Source organism: Fusarium redolens (assembly GCF_020744475.1).
Source record: "Fusarium redolens strain MPI-CAGE-AT-0023 chromosome Unknown BKA55scaffold_2, whole genome shotgun sequence".
NCBI classification, from domain to species: Eukaryota; Fungi; Ascomycota; class Sordariomycetes; order Hypocreales; family Nectriaceae; genus Fusarium; species Fusarium redolens.
The window spans coordinates 16,768-33,413 of record NW_025763665.1 but is presented as its reverse complement, the minus strand read 5'-3'; the positions used below and the strand labels follow the sequence as shown (position 1 = coordinate 33,413).

Genomic DNA, 16,646 nt, shown 5'->3' with positions numbered 1-16,646 from the left:
CATTCTCATCTCCACTGTTGCTATCATGAATCCATGCCCATGCCACTGTCATGCAGCGAGTGCGGTCTCCTCCGATTTTGTGAGTATCGTAGGGTAGGGTCCTGGCGCCGCCGGCCGATCTCCATCCCCGTTTTAAGCATATGCGAGACCAATACGATTGAGCGTAGCAAGCGGGCAATGCAATGCAATGCAGGGCTACCGACTGTCTTATCCTCGAGAGCTCTAGTTGAAGCCGAGCTCTTCTCTCCGCCTTTCAATTCATTCAATCTTATACTAAACCTTTTGTATCTTGCTCTTCAACCTCTTTCTAGGTTATACCCTCGATTGAACTCCGCTTGCCCACTTGGAAATATCTGAGCTTTACTTCAACCCCGCCATCACCGCTGACCTTACTACAACACTTCAAACACTAACAAACAGCTAACATGGCGGACACGACTCAAGATACTCACACGACACCCGTCGGTCCCTCATACCGCACTCACCAGCAGAAGCCCAGTGCCACCGTCTCCGTCGACGTCAAGCTAGACAATGTCCATGTTCTGTCGCAGACCCCTCAGCTCATTGCCCTACTGTCGTATGTCCACTTCCCTAATTGGGCATCCCATGCCTCGGAGCTGAGAAACGTCCAGGAAAATTCGTAGCAAGGAGACCGAGAGAGCAGACTTCATCTTTTACTCCAACCGAATCATTCGATTGCTAGTTGAGGAGGGTCTCAACCACTTGCCTGTCATTGAGCACACTGTCACTACACCCATTGGCCGAAATTACAACGGTCTCATGTTCCAGGGCAAGATCTGTGGAGTGTCCATCATGAGAGCTGGTGAGGCTATGGAACAGGGTCTCCGTGACTGCTGCCGCTCTGTTCGTATTGGAAAGATCTTGATCCAGCGTGATGAGGAAACGGCCCAGCCCAAGCTGTTCTACGATAAGCTGCCCGAGGATATTGCTGACCGTTGGGTGCTTCTTCTGGATCCCATGTTTGCTACTGGTACGACGATATCCCATTCTACATTTCATTCGTGTCGCAATCTGTCTAACGCAGATATACAGGTGGCTCTGCTACCATGGCGGTTCAAGTTCTCAAGGCCAGGGGTGTTCCTGAGGAGCACATCCTGTTCCTCAACTTGATTGCAAGCCCTGAAGGCGTCAAGAACTTCTCTGCCAAGTTCCCCCGCTTGAGGGTCGTGACGGCTTTCATCGATGAGGTTTGTCACACCGCCTGCACACACTGTCGCAACGTATTGGCTAACCGGGCATTTCTAGGGTCTCGACGAGAAGAAGTATGGAAGTTCAACTCGAATGACACATGACGTGCTGACCAATCAACAGTTATATCGTTCCTGGCTTGGGAGACTTTGGAGACAGATTTTACACCATCTGAGGAAGGAATCATCGCAAAGGTTATATATCCCGAGTCGTAGGCGCAAAGAAAGGGGCTGTCGAGGCATGGGTGTAACAAGTCTTGGTATTGATACAAGGCGCATAAAAGAAACGATTAATAGTCATCCTCTCCGTAGTGATCGTCGTCGTCTTCATCGACCGCCGTTCGGTTACCTCGTCCAGCTCCTGCTCGAGATGTGCCAGTGTAGCCAGGCTCCGCGTTGTCCTCCTTGGCGACAGCATCTATAAGGAGTTAGTCATCATCGATAAAGTTGTTCGAGTAGAACTGTAAACTGACCTGCTGCGTCAACCCATTCACCGTAAACGTCAACCGCCGCAGACAGATCTGTCGCAAAGTCAGTACCCGATGCGCCGGAGGCAAAAGAGAGTCCGTGGAAGCCGTACAGTTGACCGCGCATTGAAACTTTTGTCCACAGACACGGCAGTCGAGTTGTCCGACACCAGCCTTCTTGTCGAGCTTGACCGAAACCGAGTTTTCGTGGTTACAGAAGAGGCATGCGAAAGTGGTAGGAAGAGGATCTTTCTGGATTAGTGTGAGCGCAAAAGCCCCCCCTAAGATAGAGAATACGATAATGAATTGACAAAGGCTTGGCTTGGAAGACGGACCTTCTTGGGCCCCATGGGCTTGCTTGAGGACTTGCGCTTGCCCATGATGTCTCTGAGTTCCGCGATTCGTGCGCGACCGGAACGAGAAGAAACGCGAAACGGGGAAAAAGATGATAGTGAATTTGCTGATGTCAAGCTTTGGACTAGGACTAGGCAGCCCAGGGCAGTCCCAGGAAACAAGGCGCCAGTCAGGGATGTTTGGTTTGGTTTGTTATCTTATCAGTAGAGAAACTCTGTTTGTCGCCTTGCACGTGCTCACTGTCTAACAAGCGGTTTTGGGTTCTGTTAGTGCGGCAGTTGGACGGTAGGCGTGTTTCTAGTGCATGCATTAAGCGGGGAGAGAAGCCCGATTGCCCCGCCCCCGCCTCCCGGCGACCTCCGTGATTCTATACTTGAACGCCGGATTCCGCGAAAGTGATCCTTATCAGACTAGAAGAATGAGGATAAGAGGATAAGCATTGATACCAGCATCCATGGATGACTTTAGAGGGTTGTTTGTCCTTGAATGTCGTATCAATGTGTGGTGGGTGTAACCATTTACAAACAAAGGGAGTTGAGTAAACGGGAAAACAGTCAGAGACATTGAGCAAACTACCAAACCAGCCAATAACTTGAGAGACAACTTGGCTAACAACGGAAGCGTCTTCCTTGCATATTCTCCTGACATCAACTTCTACACCGTCACCTTCACCTTCACCTTGGTTTGGGCGCTGACGACTAAACGCAGGGGGATTCCCCTCCGATTTGGCGGGGTAGCTCCCCTGGCCTGGCTTGGGCTTGGGCTTGGGCTTAGCTTGGTGGAGATTGAGGCTTGAGACTTTGAACGTGCCGCCTTATCATGTGGTCTCTTATCAGCGAATCGTGAACTGTCAATTCCATGCTGATAGACGCAGGTCAGTCACTGGCTATCATGACTGCTCCTTGTTGGGAGAGCTCCCCTCTCTTCTCTCATTTACTTGGTAGCTAACCCGATTACGGCGGCCCGATACATGAAAGTTATGATTGTATAGGGGCCTCTCCCGTTGATCTGCTGACCTTGGAAGGTGACATATGAGGTTAGGGCAGCACAGTTAGGGTGATACAGATCTTGATATCTACAATTTATGTACTATCTGAAGCCCTTGGAGCTGGGGATGTGCTACAGCTCCCCCTGTTCATGACGACCCCGTTGTAAGGCATGTGTCACTATGGCTTTCTCCGACCGCTCTTCCTGTTGTTCCGGTCATTCTCCATGTTTTTCTTTTCCTTTCTTTCTGAAAAGTAAACTCTCTTTCTCTTTCTCTTCTTAAACCGTATCATATCGACTTCTCTGCAACACATATCTCAATCCCATATTCGACACAGCCTACCCTGGAGATCCGCCCTCAACCCCACGTTTATATCTACTGCCATCATCATGGCGTCTAACGATCAGCAATCCAGTATGCTGGAAGCTCTACAGGAGATTCAGCGCACGCAGGCTCTTCTAGTGAACGCGGTCGAATCGCTTTCTGGTAGATCGATCGAAGAATCAGGTGGAGATGTTGGCAAGAACACCATCCTTGAGCCAGGTTCTCGTGAGGATGGCAATGAGGGTGAATCGCCTTCAGTGGAAGCTCCTGTGGCCTCTGGAGACAAATTGAAAGCTCCGGCGCTTCCTTCATCCGATCAACGCCAGCAGCAAGGATTCACATCGCGGATTATTCTGACGTGAGGATTCCTGTATACACAACCACTAACACCGTTCGCTCACACAAGGTAATTAGGACTTACCCCAAGCAGATTGGAATTAATCCTTTGCCCATGGACTGGGGAAATCAAGACCCTGTTAAGCGTGGCCCTATCGTAGTTTCAAGGGCTGCTTCTACTATTCGACGTCGTAATGGTTCGTTCGTCCGTCTGTGTCTGTGATGCATGTGTGTGTTAGTGTTACTGACTTTCGTAACTTGCGTTTAGCTGTTGGAGGTTTGTTATGTCCCCTTTTACTGATGTATCCATTCGTTAACGAGTTTATTTAGCCCAGTGAGTTCTCAATCACCGTTTGTTTCGAGCGAAACCAAGCTAAACATGTCGTTAGTGGTGGTTCGTACTCGATCTACTATGCCCTCGCCGTTGCCAGCAACGAATTGAACGCCGACCACCGGTATGACTTGTGTCTCCAATTCATAAACCATGACTAACAGCGTATTCACAGTCCCGACTTCACCAACACCGAGCCGGCCGCGAACATTGGCCCTTTCCCTCAATGGGGAGACCACAAGAAGATTGTTGCCATGGACCCCTGGGGACATCTCGCCCCTTGGCTGTTCAAGGACACCATCGAGAAGGACAACGGTATGGATTGCGACACCAATTGCTATTGTGTTACTGACAGGTTTATTAGTCGACATTCGACCGACCATTGCCATCACCAAGGCCCATATGAAGGTGGGTGAATGGAACATTGGGGATTGGAAAGGTTATCGCTAACATTCTTATTAGCTTCCTGAACTTGCGGAGAGTGTCAAGGCTGGCCGGCTGTGAGTTCACTCTTCCGTTCTTTGCGTAATACAAAGTTGACTTTTGTAGGGTACCTGATGGCAAGGTTTGCCTGAATGATCAGGGTGAATTGGCTGTCACCAAGTTTGCCGTGGAACCAGTATGCTCCCAGCGCAAGCAGTCAAAGCAAGTCTAACCTCACACTCTAGGTCTGGTACCTCCCCGGTGTGGCAGAGCGATTCGGTATTGGTAAGTATACAGCCATTACTATAGCTGTATAACCACTAACACGACAAAGACGAGGCCACCCTTCGACGTTCCTTGTTTGAGCACACAGGTGGAAGCTACCCAGAGGTAAGCAAGCATTGTGCTGGAAGATCTTACTGCTAACACGGCCAAGCTTATCACGCGCGGAGACATCAAAGTATTCCTTCCCCCGATTGGTGGTCTCACCGTGTACTGCTTCGGAGATCCAGCCAAGATGTCGGATGAATCGGTTCGACTGTCTCTGCGAATCCACGACGAGGTATAGTTCTCCGACTTTCTGTACGACCCTGAACTCACCGTGTTCTGTAGTGCAACGGTAGCGACGTGTTCGGATCTGATATCTGCACTTGCCGTCCTTACTTGATCTTTGGTATCGAAGAAGCCGTCAAAGAGGCACAGAATGGTGGCAGCGGTGTTGTCATCTACTTCAGAAAGGAGGGACGAGCTTTGGGAGAGGTCACCAAGGTAAGTTGCCTGATCACAACTCACAGAATCGAATCTAACTATTTTTGCAGTATTGTAAGGATGAAATCCCTCAAGACTCGGAGAAGCAGCCGTCGTGTAGATCCGGGGTACTAATTCTGGGGTAGTGGTCTACAACGCGCGTAAACGCGGAGCCGATCGCGCATCAGACTATTTCAAGCGGACCGAGAACATTGCAGGTGTCAAAGACATGCGATTCCAGGCTCTCATGCCTGATATCCTGCATTGGCTGGGCATCAAGAAGATTGACAGGATGCTTAGCATGAGCAAGTGAGCGCCTGAGAGTCGAACACGTCGAGGAATCGACAGCTGACATATCTTTAGCATGAAGCATGATGCGATTGTCGGACAAGGGTAAGCTGATAATGAGTCGGTTGTGTTAATTTTGATGCGAGATTGACATGGTTCTAGGATCCCCATTCATGAGAGGGTCGAGCTTCCAGAAGAACTGATACCCGCTGACTCGAGAGTCGAAATTGACGCCAAGATTACAGCTGGTAAGTGAAATGAAGGACAGCAGACGAGATGAGGCCCCAGCTCTATAATCAAGGCGGAAACTAACGGAGATGAAGGCTACTTCACCACTGGTAAACGTATGACAACCGAAGAGCTCCAGGCAGTCCAGGGAAGAATATGGGAAGAGTGAGTACTATCCAATTGTGTTGTTCGGAGCAGAAAGACTGATGACTGTGGCAGTTTCGATCATTAAACCAAACCGGATAGATACGGGCTCAAGCTGTACAAGAGAAGGGACGTGGCGTGGAGCGTCGCGGGGTGCGTCAGCAGCTTCCCAAGTTTGCAGGTTACTGCAGGTCGGTCTGAGCCGTTTTGCGTGGGGGAAGGATGATGATTGCTCAGAATCCATACGATGGCGACGATGCCACGGTACCATTCATCCGTGGTGTTGGGGCTGAGTGTCCCGAACGAGGTACCCGGTCAAGGTGGCAGGTCATACAAGGCAGTTGATGGGTTGGAGACAGTGAGACAAGACCGTTGGGAGCATCCGTTTTTGAGTTTAAGCGCGTCCGGGAGGGAGTTGCTAGCAAGGTTGTACTGTATGTAGAGGTTGCGAGATTTGAAGATGTAGAGTGACTGACGGATAGTGAGTGGAACTCGGAATGGAAGCCTACCCTACTAGTAAGGGGATGGTTAAGATAGTACGGATACCGAATGAATGAATCCACCTTTGGAGGCCCGTCCGTAGGTTGTTCCTAATGGAATCGGTGAGGCGGTCACAAGTCACAAGGGCCGTTTTAATGAGTTGTAATTGCATATTTTCTGACTCCGACACCGTATCCGACTAAAGGAGCATTTACCGAACACCGATACAACCTTGTACGGTATGATAAGGCACCCATGTATGATTGTATGTGTGAGAATGGAGTCGCTTCTGTCTGTCTGTACACGTGTAGAGCACGTCTTGTGGTCATGAGCATGAGCCAAGGGCAAGGGGTCAGTCAAATGCGATGCACGCGGCGGAAGAGATTAATGATAACTAGGTACAATAGTAGATAACTCGCCTTGAATTGACTCTGAGAGCCTGAATGAAAACCTCCGAAGGTTGCCTACCCCGGCCCGAGAAGACGATCAACGATCCATCACCATGCTATGTATGCTGCCATGCCGTGCCATGCCATGCAGTTCCATGTTGTGCCATGTTTATTGCCGAACTGGGTGGATTAATTGCCCCGGGTGATTAACGTGTACATCAATGATCTTGGTCATGGTTCATTCATGTTTATCAGGTACGAGGCCATCCATAGGTGATGGTCAAGGTAATGATTGTCTAACAGAATGCTCATCATGGTGAATAATTTTCCGTTTTTAAATTCCATCGCATCACACACCCATCATTATGCTTGCTTGTAACCCAACCCACCTCAGAGATCCAGCCCCCATCCAGAAACGCTCTCGACTATACACCCTCAAAAAGGAGACGGATACGCTAGAGAGCCTTGGCCTAACGGATGGCTTTTCGTTCAGTATCCAAGCGAGGGTTGGTACTGTCATGGACGCGTCTTTCGATCGATGTAGTACATAGAGTTCACTCAGATGCAGTGCCAATCCTCAATTGAGTTGATCCCATTCCAAGGAAAACAAACAATAGAACGTTTCGTCTTCCTAAGCGGTATGCATATTGACGACCTGTTGGGTAGCAATGCGACAGTAGCTCCGACAAGTATTCCCATAATTTTGCCTTACCGCCAGAAGTGCCCTAGGTCTACCCATTCCCACTATCCACGTTCCGCTGGGCCCGAGGAGACGAGTGGCCGAATGCCTCATCAGGGCGAGTCATCACTGGCTTTACAGGCTTGGAGACCCCCGCAGATGCCTGCACGGGAAACCCGCCTGCAGTCCCCGGGGCCCGCGTCCCTAGCCAAAAAGGCCCAGGGGGACAAGACCAGGATTCTGGGCCATACACCAAGAGACACGCACCAAGACCAGCGAGTGAAGATGGGTTGGTGTTGGCAACCAAATGCAGCGATGAGCCGACAAGTGGCAAGCAGAAAAAGGTCTCTCTTTCTATTCTGAGAATATGAGTCTGGTCTGGTACCTGGACTGCGGCCTTTTTTTGAACACGAATAGAGGACCTATCGTTGCGTGATATCAAAGACTCTAACCTCTGAATGGCCGAATACAACGGCGAAATTTACTGACGGATGGAGGCTATGAAAGATCGTGATGGTACCTGTACAGAGCAGAGGGAACGGTACCCATATCGGCCAACTCCAAAGCTTGTTGTTACTGTAATGATGACTTGCTGTGCACACGCACACGTCCCCAATGCAATGGCACCCTTGTTTATTACCTTACTTAGCTTACCCGCTTGGTCTAACCGCAGCCGTGGTAGCTCTACCACATGTACACGAGGAGGTGGTTGATGTTGTGTGTGGATGTGGATGCCTTGATATTTGTCTCTATGTACATACATATTCGAGCTACTGCCAGCTCCCGTCCATCCAAAGTCTTTTTCACTTTCTTGTTATTCTTCTCAAATGTGAAACCACCTTTCCAACATATCTCTTTTAATGCACATACAACTTTCAGCCTTCAATAATCAACACATCTGACATACACAATGGCCTCTTACATTCGAGACAGTCGAAGTGCGGTGAGAGCTCACAGGCGAGACTCATCGTCATCATCATCCTCACACACAAACTCCAACCGCACAAGACCACGACTTCTTCGCTCTAGTGCAACGGAACCTTCAATTACTGCTTCAAATGCCATCAGAGGCTCATTCGCTGGCCCTGGTTCACCACAAAGAGCAACTGATCTTCTCAACCGTGTTGCCGTCTACTCGCCATCTCCAGAAGCCTCGACTCCAGGCCCAGTCTCACGCCACGCCGAGCCCATCTCAATCTGCCGTGATGACCGAGAGCATTCGCCATCCAGCAGTCCAGGAAGCCAGTCCGTCGTGATGGTCGACTCACCATCTGGTATGTCTCACATCAACATATTTATACCAGCCAATACTAACATCAATCAAGGTTATTACTTTAGCTTTCCTAGCTTTGAGGAATGGAACAGGGACAACCAAGAGGATATGAACAAGGACTCAGATGACTGAGATGTGACGGGAAAGAGGGTGAGAGGAACCGAATGGCCTCAAACCGAAAAAGGAAGACGACATGACTATGACAGAGCGACAACAGTCGCTCATCCAGCACGGCCACACTCGCGACGAGATACAAAAGGCTTTCGCTGACGGCTCAAAGAGGAGCAAGTGACAGCGAGGCCATTGGAACCAAGGGATCAGAACGCATCGCCAACCAACAACCACACCGGCCTTTACCAATATGAGTCTGGAATAAAAGAGGTTGTGGCTGGCTGATTGCGCCCTAGGACTAGGCTGGGTGGATAGAGGTGAAAGACTTCTTGGTAGAAGAGAAGCGGACGCTGAAATCGAGCTGTACACGATGAATGGGGAATAGCTGCACCTCTAAGTAGGTGGAGCGAAGGGGGACCAACAACAGAACAATCTGGGCGAGTCTCGGGACCCATTGACAGAAAGCAAGACGCTTAGATCCAGTTGGACGAGCTCTGCTAAAATACAAAGAAAACAGATAGAAATTATATACATCTCCCCGAAACATACCACAATTCATAAGTTGTAGTAAATCCTGGTTGTCAAATGTGATGAGACAGCATAAACGGTGACATACTTTATCTGTAGGTTCCTTGAATACCTAGAGACTCAAATGACAGCATCGTACCTAAGCAGAAAGTCTTGGTAGGACAAGAGTCGTCCACGCGGGCTAGCTCAGGCTTCAGAAGAGATCATTGTGGCTGTGGCTAGCTGGCTGGGCTGTGGCTAGCCCCGAGTACGTACCCTTAGTAGCAAAAATTCAAAGAAGGCACGTGATGTGGCCGGTCTTGCCCTGCGATCCATTATTTTTCAAGCCCACACAACTTTAGCGCCGGAAGAACAATTGAACCGCGACTTTTCGATCAATTCGTCGCTTAGACCTAAGCTGCTGCACACAAAGATTGAAATTATTTCGCCCCTCCAACCACTCTCTCACCAGTACCATCTCTCCAACGGTTCACACACAAGCCAGCAAACATGGCGGTTGGAAAGTGAGCATCACCCACGACGACCAGCTTGCGATGAATACAATGGGCTTACGCGTTATTTCAGGAACAAGAGACTCTCCAAGGGCAAGAAGGGCCTCAAGAAGAAGACGGTCGACCCCTTCTCCCGAAAGGACTGGTACTCAATCAAGGTTGGTCACCTCGAAACGTGCACAACAACACTCTGGCTAACTCGATTTTTAAAGGCCCCTAACCCCTTCAACGTTCGAGAGTGAGTGACGACCGCGAGACGAATCTGCAAAAAAAAGTTTGTGGGACATGGGAGATTAACAAATTTGCAGTGTCGGCAAGACCCTCGTGAACCGAACCACCGGTCTCAAGAACGCCAACGACGCTCTCAAGGGCCGTATCCTCGAGGTCTCTCTCGCGGATCTCCAGAAGGATGAGGACCACTCTTTCCGCAAGGTCCGCCTCCGTGTCGACGAGGTCCAGGGCAAGAACTGCTTGACTGCTTTCCACGGCCTCGACTTCACCTCCGACAAGCTCCGATCCCTGGTGCGAAAGTGGCAGACCCTCATTGAGGCCAACGTCACTGTCAAGACTACCGACGACTACCTCATCCGCCTCTTCGCCATCGCTTTCACCAAGCGACGACCCAACCAGGTCAAGAAGACCACCTACGCTGCCTCTTCTCAGATTCGGGCCATCCGACGCAAGATGACCGACATCATCCAGCGTGAGGCCTCAAGCTGCACCCTCACCCAGCTTACCTCCAAGCTCATTCCCGAGGTCATTGGCCGCGAGATTGAGAAGTCCACCCAGGGCATCTACCCTCTCCAGAACGTGAGTAGAATCCTTGTCCTCGGTCACCAATAAACTTGTAGGTCTAACATGTATCAGGTCCACATCCGAAAGGTTAAGCTGCTCAAGGCCCCCAAGTTCGACCTTGGTGCCTTGATGGCTCTGCACGGCGAGTCTGGTACCGATGACCAGGGCCAGAAGGTTGAGCGGGAGTTCAAGGAGCGTGTCCTGGAGGAGGTTTAAAAGGATTTTTTTGGCAGGTTGGCGCGGGGTAGGCAATAGGGGCCTCGCGGCTAATAAACTCATCCCTACCAAATTGTTTCGGTCATCGCAAATGGCGTAGCATCACAAGAGGAGCTCCGGGGATTGGGTTCATGTTCCTTTGAATGAATGGTAAAAAAAAAACGTTCGGTCAACACGGCGAATGATTTATGACGTGTGACTTGCTTGTTACGACATTGGATGCTGTGGTGACTTGACGCTGGTCGTGAGGGACGTTTTGAGATGAGAGCCGTAGAAGAATTCTAAGCTGATACCCTATCTACCCAACATTGTAGTGTCACTCCAGATTGTCCAGTGCTGTATTCATGAATTCTAATATTCAGTGTATCTCTATCTATTCAGGGTAGGGTAATATTACAGAGGCGACGAAAATATCGTCCAACATTCGCCCCAATTAGTGGGACATGACCCATGATGCTCAATTCACCTGCATCACTCGGACTTTTGAAGAAACTCGATGACAGCTATCGAATGTCAGCCAGCGCCTATCCAATGCTCCCACAGCACGCGTTGAGTACCCACCTTGTCTGAACGCTTCAGGTTGCTCTGAAATGAGCCAGTGACCAGCATCAATATCAACAAGTCGAAACTTGGGGAAGAACTGGCCAATCAGAGGTAGCACGTCGTCGGGAACGTACTTGCTCCTGGTACCCCGAACGAACAAAGCCGGTTTCACAAACCGGACCTCGTTGGGGTTCTTGTAAGGGAAATCTCCGAGGTTGTCCAATGCCTTACCAAGAGTGTCAAGAGGGATGCGGAACTTGCGCACCTTTTCACCCTCGGGCAGATACATGTTGCCGAGAAGGAATTGTCGAATGGGCAATGACTCCTCATACTCGCTGAGGATCTTGTCGGCTTCGGCTTGGCGTGTGACACCGGCTTCCTGAATCTTCTTCATGGCGCGGACGTACTTGGGGAAGTCTCTGCTGAGTGAAACGTCTACGGGGGCATTGTCGACGGCGACGATATCGGCCACAAGTTCAGGAGAGCGGAGTGCAAGAGCCATTGAAGTCTTGGCTCCCCTAGATTTGTCAGTTTGTTCGGGCTAAATTGCTGTTGAGCAACGCTTGCTCACATTGAGTGTCCGATGAGAGTTGTCTCCTTGAGACCATGACCCTCGATGAACTCAGCTACATCTTGAGCCATGGCACTGTAATCATGCTTGTTGCTGTGAGGTGACTCGCCATGGTTTCTGAGATCCTGTGAACTAACATTGAGTTTCTATCAACCTTTCGAAACGGTTGACCGTTTACTTACCAAAGCATAAACATATCTTCCCAGATCTCGGGCCAAAGCTCTATTTGACATTAGTTCATACTATTATACAGTAAGAAATGATGAACTCACTTGCTTATAGCTCTGTTATTCTTCTTTGATCCGAAAAGTCCGTGAAGGAACAAAATTGGAGAGTTCCTCTTGTCATATTTTGGTTGTGAGGGCTCATGTAAATCGTAAACCAATGGACCAACAGCCTGCGAGTAAAATCTCGTGCTTGGAACTGCAGCCCGTAGACCCTGGCGCCCAACCACCGGGACTGCAGTCGTAGCTATCCTTCGTAAAGACAACATTTCTTAACACAGCAAATCTTTGAAGTTGTTGAGCAAAAGAGCCAATTACGTAGATCTTAAAATTGCCATTTTGGGTAAAGCTAGGTCGATTCGCACCGTTTTACTGCATACTTGCATATCTAATCTTTAAGCACCATGATGTCACCCTTCCTTCTTCAACTTTTGAGCTTGCCAATAACTTATACATCCAGTGGAAAACAAACACAATATCGCACACAACTTGGATCAATAGAGAGAGTGAAAGAAACGATAACTCCAAAAACAATGGACCGAACTTCAATATGTGGTCTAGTCAGGCGCTCAAAAACGATCGATAGGAAAGACAAGGTATGAGAGTGTACAAAGTTGGAGAAACATGTTCAAGGAAATATGTTGGTGAAAAGAGAATGTATGGTTGGACAGCTTAGCTGTCCCAGATGGCACCATAAGCCGGTACGCCGCGCGTCTCGAGACCGTACACGATCTTTTTGGTGATCTTCTCGTTGGCTATTATTATCACAGCTTCGGCATCGAAACTCTTGGCTAGGTTATAGCCCATTCGCACAAGGTCTGGTCGGCCTTGAGTCTTCGTATTCCAGATAACCGCGTCCGGAATAGCGTCTCGAACCTGACCAACAAGCTCTTTGCCGAACGTTTCTTCTGGTCGTGATGTGGACCAAATCAGCTGTGTAGGGCATGACTGATGGACAATGTGGCCCAGTAGCGGTCCAACCCCGGAACCTGTGGCGACAACGACGATTCGGTTGAAGAGAGTTGCGATACGCATCACACCACATGTCGGCACACCACGTACCCAAATGGAACTGGGAGGGTTCTGTATACAAGAACGAGTCCAGTCGCCGGCATTGGAGACAACCAACGAGTAACCCATAGCATGTTGATTAGCCTGCGGGTTGGGGATGGTTGCAAAAGAGTGCCATTCGATCAAGGGTCGTCGTGATAGGCGGGTGAAACTACCATTCACGGGAACAGTATAATCGAAATGCAGGCGAACTGCATGGTCAGAAAGCACCTCGGCCTCAACGGGAACCTTGCGCAGGAAAAACCACGAAGAGGCGATGCTGAGTGTGGCCACCACCAAGAGCCAGAAGTCTGGAGTCTTAACGGCGGCAATCCCTAGTTCTTGGTGTTGAGGCCGCGAGTCGTTGATCGCCAGAATTGTCCGAGCCCAAAATAGACCCAATGATGTCCAACCGGCAAAACGATGGAAGCACTCGAAGAAGTTGTGGTATTGCTTCCGGAAAGAGGGCCATGCAGTAGCCACCATGGAACATAACAGCCCGCATAGAACCCACGATACGACCTGTGTAGCCAAGGACCCAATCGCGTGACCCTCGCAGAAACCTGCATTGCAGATTGTCCCACGTACCGTCGAGATAACCAGCCATGCCGTGGCACAGACTCCCGCACCGGAGTGCACACCACCCAGGTGATATATCTTGGCACAGCGTTTTCTGATCCCGAGGGGCAAATGCTTTGGTACTGAGCAGAAGATGGTATACAGGATGTTGATCACCGTATCTTGTCGTACAAGTACTGCGATTACAAGGTTCATGGCAGTGATGATACCTAGCCATTCTGACTTGAGCTGCAGAGCAATCACGCAGATCAATGCTGCCAAGTTTAGTATTCCTATGAGACTGAACAGGGTGCGGTAGACGATGAAGATCCTATGTCTTAGACCTCTGAGGGGTCGTGCCATCGTCTTATCAGGCAAACCGCGCTCAAGATCAATTTTCTCGGTCACGGTTGACAGAGAAGACATGGACGATTGAGACTTGAGTTCGGCATGATTGTCCTGGACCCTTTCTTTCTCGCATGGTTGCGTTGCAACCCTCTGCTTCGCCAAGGCCAGTGCCTTGAGTTTTCCCTTGTCGATTTTGCCATTTGGTGTTGAGGGTAACTCATCGAGGAGGTGGAGGTGTGTAGGAACGGCATAGTAGGGCTGGTGTTGCTGTACATGCTCAATGGTTGTGGTTGCATTGCATTGGCGTGGGGTGGTAAATCCATGGATCTCTCCGTCGATCAGCAGCGCTGCCGCCCGAGACACGCCCGGGGCCGAAGCCAGGGATGCAGAGATGCCGTCTAGCTCCACACGGAAACCCTGAATTGAGGTCAGATTATGGCGACTGCATGAAGGGACTTTTGATGCACCTTTACTTTGACTTGATCGTCGACTCGGCCGAGAATCTCGACTGAACCATCAGGTCTCCAACGGCAAAGGTCGCCAGTGTTGTATATCGTTGATCTGGACGGTCAGTTACTGCAAAAGTTGATCGAGCGATATTCCTTACCCGTCATTGGCAAAGGGATCTGGCTTGTATCTCTCCGCTGTCTTTTCATCGAGGCCGATATAGCCTCTTGAGACTCCACGGCCGCCTGCCCACATCACTCCTGTGGCACCCATAGGTACGGGTTCACCTAGGCCATTGAGGATATATACCCTGTTATTAGGAGTCGGTCGACCGATTGATAACTGTTGTCCAGCCACATGTTTATGCATTGTATTCACGATCGTTGTTTCGGTAGGTCCGCAGCAGTTCCAATATGTGCCGTATTTTGCCCACAAGTCGGCAAGACTATCGAAGTCAGTAACCGTTGAAAGCAATGCCAGCAGAAAACTCACCCTCTTGTGGTTGGTTCGCCGGCCGTGGCGACTGTTTTTATTCTGGGATGTTGTGTAGGAAGGTATTTGGAGAGGATTGTTGGTGTGCAGATGAGGACATCAATCTATTTCCGTGTAAGTTGGAGCCTGGGAATCGAGTGATATAGTCGTCACAAACCTGTTGGAGAGTTGGTTCCCAATTGGAACCTCGGAGAACGAGTGTTCCTCCATTGCATAGACAGACAAAGACTTCCCATGCCGCTGAGTTGGGTCAGAATTGGAAACATCTCGAATACGAGAAACTTACCCATGTCGAAACTTATGTTGAGGACCGAGCCAACGCAAGTGCCATCTGTTACCCCCAGATTCCCTGGGGCCAGGCACACAAGATTGGCGACATTTCTGTGTGTGACGTCGACGCCCTTTGGCTCTCCTGTTGTTCCTATCTCCCTGTGAGAAGTGCACTCTGAGACATTGAGCTCTGAATTGACTTACCTGATGTATATATCACGTAACAGCCGGAGTCTGGAGTTGCGAGGTCGATATGGGCGTCTTCCTCAACAGGGCTGGTTTTTATTTCGTCAATAACAACCACAGTCTGGCTGGGATGTTGGGAGGTGATGCGGTGCTTTGTTGATGACAGGCAAAGGACAACGCCACCGCCAGCCTGCTCAAGAACTCGACGAATAGTTTCATCGGGGACAACACCTCCATCGAGAGGAACATATTGGGCTCCGCATGAAAGAATTGCCCAGATACCAATCATCATGTCCAGTCCTCTTTTAGCAACAAGAGGTACCCGCGAGTCAGGACAGACACCTTGAGCAATGAGCTGTGCAACCAACTCTTGAGCTCGTCTTGCAAGTTGTCCATACGTCAGCTCCTTTGGTGACCCTGAGAGATCACGAAGAGCTGTGGTGTCTGGAGAAGTTCTTGCATGGTGATAGAATGCTGAAGTGACTGTTGGGAATGGAGGCTCGACGCAGTCCCCTTGGCCAAGTTGAAGAGCAGACTCGTGCAGGGAAGGTCCCTGCAGCGGACTGATGACTACCATTGTGAAGATGACTCCTTAAAGAGTGAATTAAGGTGTAGAAAAGACAATGGGGATTGTTGGTGTCTGTTGTTGACCGTTGGGTTGACCCTGAGATAACAACGGACGGCTTATATATTTTCAACGGCGTGGCAAAGGTGGCACCCGCCCTTGAAAGGATGTTTCATCTTTGTCTTCTGAGATGTCCATACTCATCATTATCGGTCTTTCATCAATCAATCGTCCCTTGACAAGTCCCCATGGGGGGCTGACGTCGTCGCGAGATATGGAGGTTGCCCTGATTTCCACAGCAACTTCGGCTCGAGCTCACGCCCCGGAGGGGACGGCGGACCCAGATTGTCATAGTTGCTTCTGCATTCCTCTCACACCCGCCCGGGGGTCTTAGTTATACGGAGCCGGCCCCGGGGTACGGAAGAATGTGGGACGGGGCAGCCCGGTCAAGAGAGGAATGTGACGGGCGATGAGACATGTGCACGCCAAGGGGGGATCCGGACAAGGGTCCGCAATTCAGGTACCGATAAATCGCTTTTCACATTGAGGAACCGGCTTCTGGGGTATTCCTTCAATACTACCTTGCCAAAAT

General features: G+C 50.0%; 7 protein-coding genes across 7 annotated transcripts; 4 read left to right on the top strand and 3 right to left on the bottom strand.

Annotated features, from left to right (window-relative positions):
* Positions 1-425: 425 nt before the first annotated feature.
* Positions 426-1,384, top strand: BKA55DRAFT_499142 (uracil phosphoribosyltransferase-domain-containing protein; the record flags this gene model as incomplete). Its single annotated transcript, XM_046186628.1, has 5 exons — positions 426-577; positions 633-991; positions 1,054-1,208; positions 1,267-1,283; positions 1,333-1,384. 5 exons carry the CDS (start codon positions 426-428, stop codon positions 1,382-1,384), a joined length of 735 nt encoding a protein of 244 aa, XP_046054496.1.
* Positions 1,385-1,498: 114 nt separating this feature from the next.
* Positions 1,499-2,055, bottom strand: BKA55DRAFT_683960 (transcription elongation factor Elf1 like-domain-containing protein; the record flags this gene model as incomplete). Its single annotated transcript, XM_046198569.1, has 4 exons — positions 1,499-1,626; positions 1,682-1,729; positions 1,789-1,927; positions 2,011-2,055. 4 exons carry the CDS (start codon positions 2,053-2,055, stop codon positions 1,499-1,501), a joined length of 360 nt encoding a protein of 119 aa, XP_046054495.1.
* A 215-nt stretch (positions 2,056-2,270) lies between these two features.
* Positions 2,271-3,078, bottom strand: BKA55DRAFT_552993 (uncharacterized protein). The gene has a single exon (XM_046191489.1). It carries the CDS (start codon positions 2,675-2,677, stop codon positions 2,435-2,437), a length of 243 nt encoding a protein of 80 aa, XP_046054494.1. The 5' UTR covers positions 2,678-3,078; the 3' UTR covers positions 2,271-2,434.
* Positions 3,079-3,110: 32 nt separating this feature from the next.
* On the top strand, positions 3,111-6,417 carry BKA55DRAFT_148427 (GTP cyclohydrolase N terminal-domain-containing protein). The gene is made up of 19 exons (XM_046184934.1): positions 3,111-3,699; positions 3,756-3,874; positions 3,946-3,954; positions 4,008-4,011; positions 4,067-4,132; positions 4,184-4,323; positions 4,373-4,416; positions 4,471-4,508; positions 4,558-4,627; positions 4,677-4,716; positions 4,766-4,821; positions 4,868-4,993; positions 5,044-5,199; positions 5,250-5,253; positions 5,325-5,487; positions 5,542-5,571; positions 5,629-5,714; positions 5,790-5,859; positions 5,914-6,417. The coding sequence occupies exons 1-19, from the start codon at positions 3,407-3,409 to the stop codon at positions 5,924-5,926; spliced, it is 1,527 nt and encodes a 508-aa protein (XP_046054493.1). The 5' UTR covers positions 3,111-3,406; the 3' UTR covers positions 5,927-6,417.
* A 1,781-nt stretch (positions 6,418-8,198) lies between these two features.
* Positions 8,199-8,930, top strand: BKA55DRAFT_148281 (uncharacterized protein). Its single transcript, XM_046184933.1, has 2 exons — positions 8,199-8,660; positions 8,712-8,930. Exons 1-2 carry the CDS (start codon positions 8,297-8,299, stop codon positions 8,789-8,791), a joined length of 444 nt encoding a protein of 147 aa, XP_046054492.1. The 5' UTR covers positions 8,199-8,296; the 3' UTR covers positions 8,792-8,930.
* Positions 8,931-9,664: 734 nt separating this feature from the next.
* On the top strand, positions 9,665-11,142 carry BKA55DRAFT_552974 (ribosomal protein S3Ae). Its single transcript, XM_046191488.1, has 5 exons — positions 9,665-9,801; positions 9,863-9,947; positions 10,002-10,027; positions 10,098-10,599; positions 10,657-11,142. The coding sequence occupies exons 1-5, from the start codon at positions 9,788-9,790 to the stop codon at positions 10,798-10,800; spliced, it is 771 nt and encodes a 256-aa protein (XP_046054491.1). The 5' UTR covers positions 9,665-9,787; the 3' UTR covers positions 10,801-11,142.
* A 115-nt stretch (positions 11,143-11,257) lies between these two features.
* On the bottom strand, positions 11,258-16,066 carry BKA55DRAFT_500503 (uncharacterized protein; the record flags this gene model as incomplete). The annotated part of the gene is made up of 11 exons (XM_046186757.1): positions 11,258-11,861; positions 11,915-12,039; positions 12,097-12,136; positions 12,187-12,409; positions 12,831-14,511; positions 14,562-14,655; positions 14,702-14,986; positions 15,034-15,137; positions 15,191-15,273; positions 15,320-15,454; positions 15,508-16,066. 11 exons carry the CDS (start codon positions 16,064-16,066, stop codon positions 11,258-11,260), a joined length of 3,933 nt encoding a protein of 1,310 aa, XP_046054490.1.
* Between the last annotated feature and the right edge of the window lie 580 nt (positions 16,067-16,646).

Excerpts from the sequence above, each read along its gene's own strand:
- BKA55DRAFT_148281 (XM_046184933.1), top strand. The coding sequence starts at position 8,297 with ATGGCCTCTTACATTCGAGACAGTCGAAGTGCGGTGAGAGCTCACAGG. Across the intron at positions 8,661-8,711 it reads GATGGTCGACTCACCATCTG|GTTATTACTTTAGCTTTCCT; the intron begins GTATGTCTCACA and ends ACATCAATCAAG.
- BKA55DRAFT_552974 (XM_046191488.1), top strand. Across the intron at positions 9,948-10,001 it reads AGGACTGGTACTCAATCAAG|GCCCCTAACCCCTTCAACGT; the intron begins GTTGGTCACCTC and ends CGATTTTTAAAG. Across the intron at positions 10,600-10,656 it reads GCATCTACCCTCTCCAGAAC|GTCCACATCCGAAAGGTTAA; the intron begins GTGAGTAGAATC and ends AACATGTATCAG.
- BKA55DRAFT_148427 (XM_046184934.1), top strand. The coding sequence starts at position 3,407 with ATGGCGTCTAACGATCAGCAATCCAGTATGCTGGAAGCTCTACAGGAG. Across the intron at positions 4,717-4,765 it reads GGCAGAGCGATTCGGTATTG|ACGAGGCCACCCTTCGACGT; the intron begins GTAAGTATACAG and ends AACACGACAAAG. Across the intron at positions 5,488-5,541 it reads AGGATGCTTAGCATGAGCAA|CATGAAGCATGATGCGATTG; the intron begins GTGAGCGCCTGA and ends ACATATCTTTAG.
- BKA55DRAFT_552993 (XM_046191489.1), bottom strand. The coding sequence starts at position 2,677 with ATGTCAGGAGAATATGCAAGGAAGACGCTTCCGTTGTTAGCCAAGTTG.